The sequence below is a fragment of the Oryzias melastigma genome, linkage group LG8 (genome assembly GCF_002922805.2).
Source record: "Oryzias melastigma strain HK-1 linkage group LG8, ASM292280v2, whole genome shotgun sequence".
NCBI lineage: Eukaryota > Metazoa > Chordata > Actinopteri > Beloniformes > Adrianichthyidae > Oryzias > Oryzias melastigma.
In genome coordinates, this window is record NC_050519.1 from 2,054,153 (window position 1) to 2,055,963 (window position 1,811).

The 1,811-nt window shown below is 37.8% G+C and overlaps 1 protein-coding gene across 1 annotated transcript in view; it reads right to left on the minus strand.

Annotated features, from left to right (window-relative positions):
- LOC112146234 (myosin-6) overlaps nt 1-1,811 on the minus strand; it is a 20,587-nt gene that overhangs the window by 4,489 nt on the left and 14,287 nt on the right. The window contains exon 24 of the mRNA XM_036213063.1: nt 1,741-1,810. Coding sequence (XP_036068956.1) covers nt 1,741-1,810 — 70 coding nt within the window. The remainder of the gene's footprint in view (nt 1-1,740; nt 1,811) is intronic.

Below are 1,811 nucleotides of genomic sequence, written 5' to 3' on the forward strand. Positions count from 1 at the left end.
TCACCTCTGAACTGTGGCCGGGACTGTTGGTGTGGAGTGAGTCTGCCTCCACTTCCCATCATCCCTTTGTTTACACTCTCTCCTATTAGCTTACTTTTTCAAAAGGCATTTTTTCATCTGCTCCTGAGTCACAAGAATTTGAATAAAGAAATACTCGGAAATATAATTTTAATCTTAATTTTCTTTACATTTGTCCTCCATCATGAGTAAAAGAACATGTTATAAACACCTAAAACACAATTTTCATCCGAGTGGGACTTTAACTGAACCAGCTAAAGAGTCAGAACTAGTTCAAATGGTGAAGAAAGCAGACTGGAACTCAGGCAGAAGATAGTGTCTGCCTTCTCCCCAAAGATGGGGGTTTGGTCGGGTTATGCTGCAACTCCAGTATTTCACCGTACTGACGTGTGTTGCATCATTGCAGTGCAGGGAGTCAAAATTCTCAACCTGACTGTGGAAAATTTCCAAAACTTTGGAGATGAAAACAGAAACAGGAAAGAACCTTCAGAAAGTCTGTAATGACCATTGTCTGTATATGAGAAGTGGAAAGAGTTAGTGTGATGTCACTCATCGAAAATGCTCCAACCAAATTAAGTCAATTCAGTCGCTATTTTTTTTTTATAATATGGACCCACCATGTTGGTACCAGTCGACATCAACTAGCAGTGATTGGTCTGAATTGGCCTCAGTCACTGTTTCCATGGCAACCACTCTCACCAATCAGGAGTGATCTTGTTGGAAGATCAAACCCCTACATCTATAATGCAAGATTTATCAAACGTTTTGAGTGTTGGATGTGGGACCAGTAGGCTCCACCTACTTTTATTAAGGCATCTGATTGGTCAGTTTATAACTTGAACTACAGATAAAATATCCTGAAAAAAAAGAGAATTAGCAAGAAGATGTTTAAAAAAGGTATCTGTGCAAGAAATGTTACTCTGACCAATAGAATGAGTAACAACTGTTTATTTCTCTGAAGTCTATGGGATTTTGGCTTCTTGGAGCCAGCAGGTACTTCCTGTTTGAAATGGCTGGGGGGAGGAGTCACTCAGTCCAGTTCTAATGTACAGCCAATAATACTGACCCTTCACCACCAGAGAGATTTGATTAAAAAAAATCCCAGATTAAAAAGATAAGGTTGGATTTTAAGGCCAATAATCTGAGTTTTCTACAAATGTTTCGGTCAATCAGTTGTAGCAAAGCCGATTAATGCAAGAACGCCCTGGTAACTACTGCTGTTTTTTGTTTAATTTTTTAATTCTCGCTGGAATAAAATCTTCTAAAAACCTTTTTTGAGAGCAGCAAAAATAGAGTTTTGGAGTTTTCTTCCAGTGAAGCTCGTGATTGCTTTAAATGCTCTGAGGAAACTTTATTTAAAATGTAAAGATTTCTGAAGAAACTAGAATAGGATTTCATTGAAAGAACTTGCTAACACCAAAGCTCCAGTGTTTATGTTCTTTGATTTATTATAACATTTCAATAATTTGAGCTGCTTTTCTCCTTCAGAATCTGCTGGAATTATTGTGTTAACGGCTGTTGGCACAGAGCATGTCCAGCAGATTTTCTAATTCCCAAATACGATATTTTTCATAAAGAAATACTTGAAATATGAGTTTAAGCTGAGCAACAACATGTTAAAAACCCCATATTCATTGGAGTGGGTCTTTAAAGAAAGTTGAGGATTTTTCTGATTTAAAAATGTGTGAAATAGATTAAAAACATTCGATTGTATGGTCTAACCTTTGCTTTTGCCAGTGTCTCCACGTTGCTGGAGATGTCGTCCACCTCCAGCTTCAGCTCGCTCTTCTCCT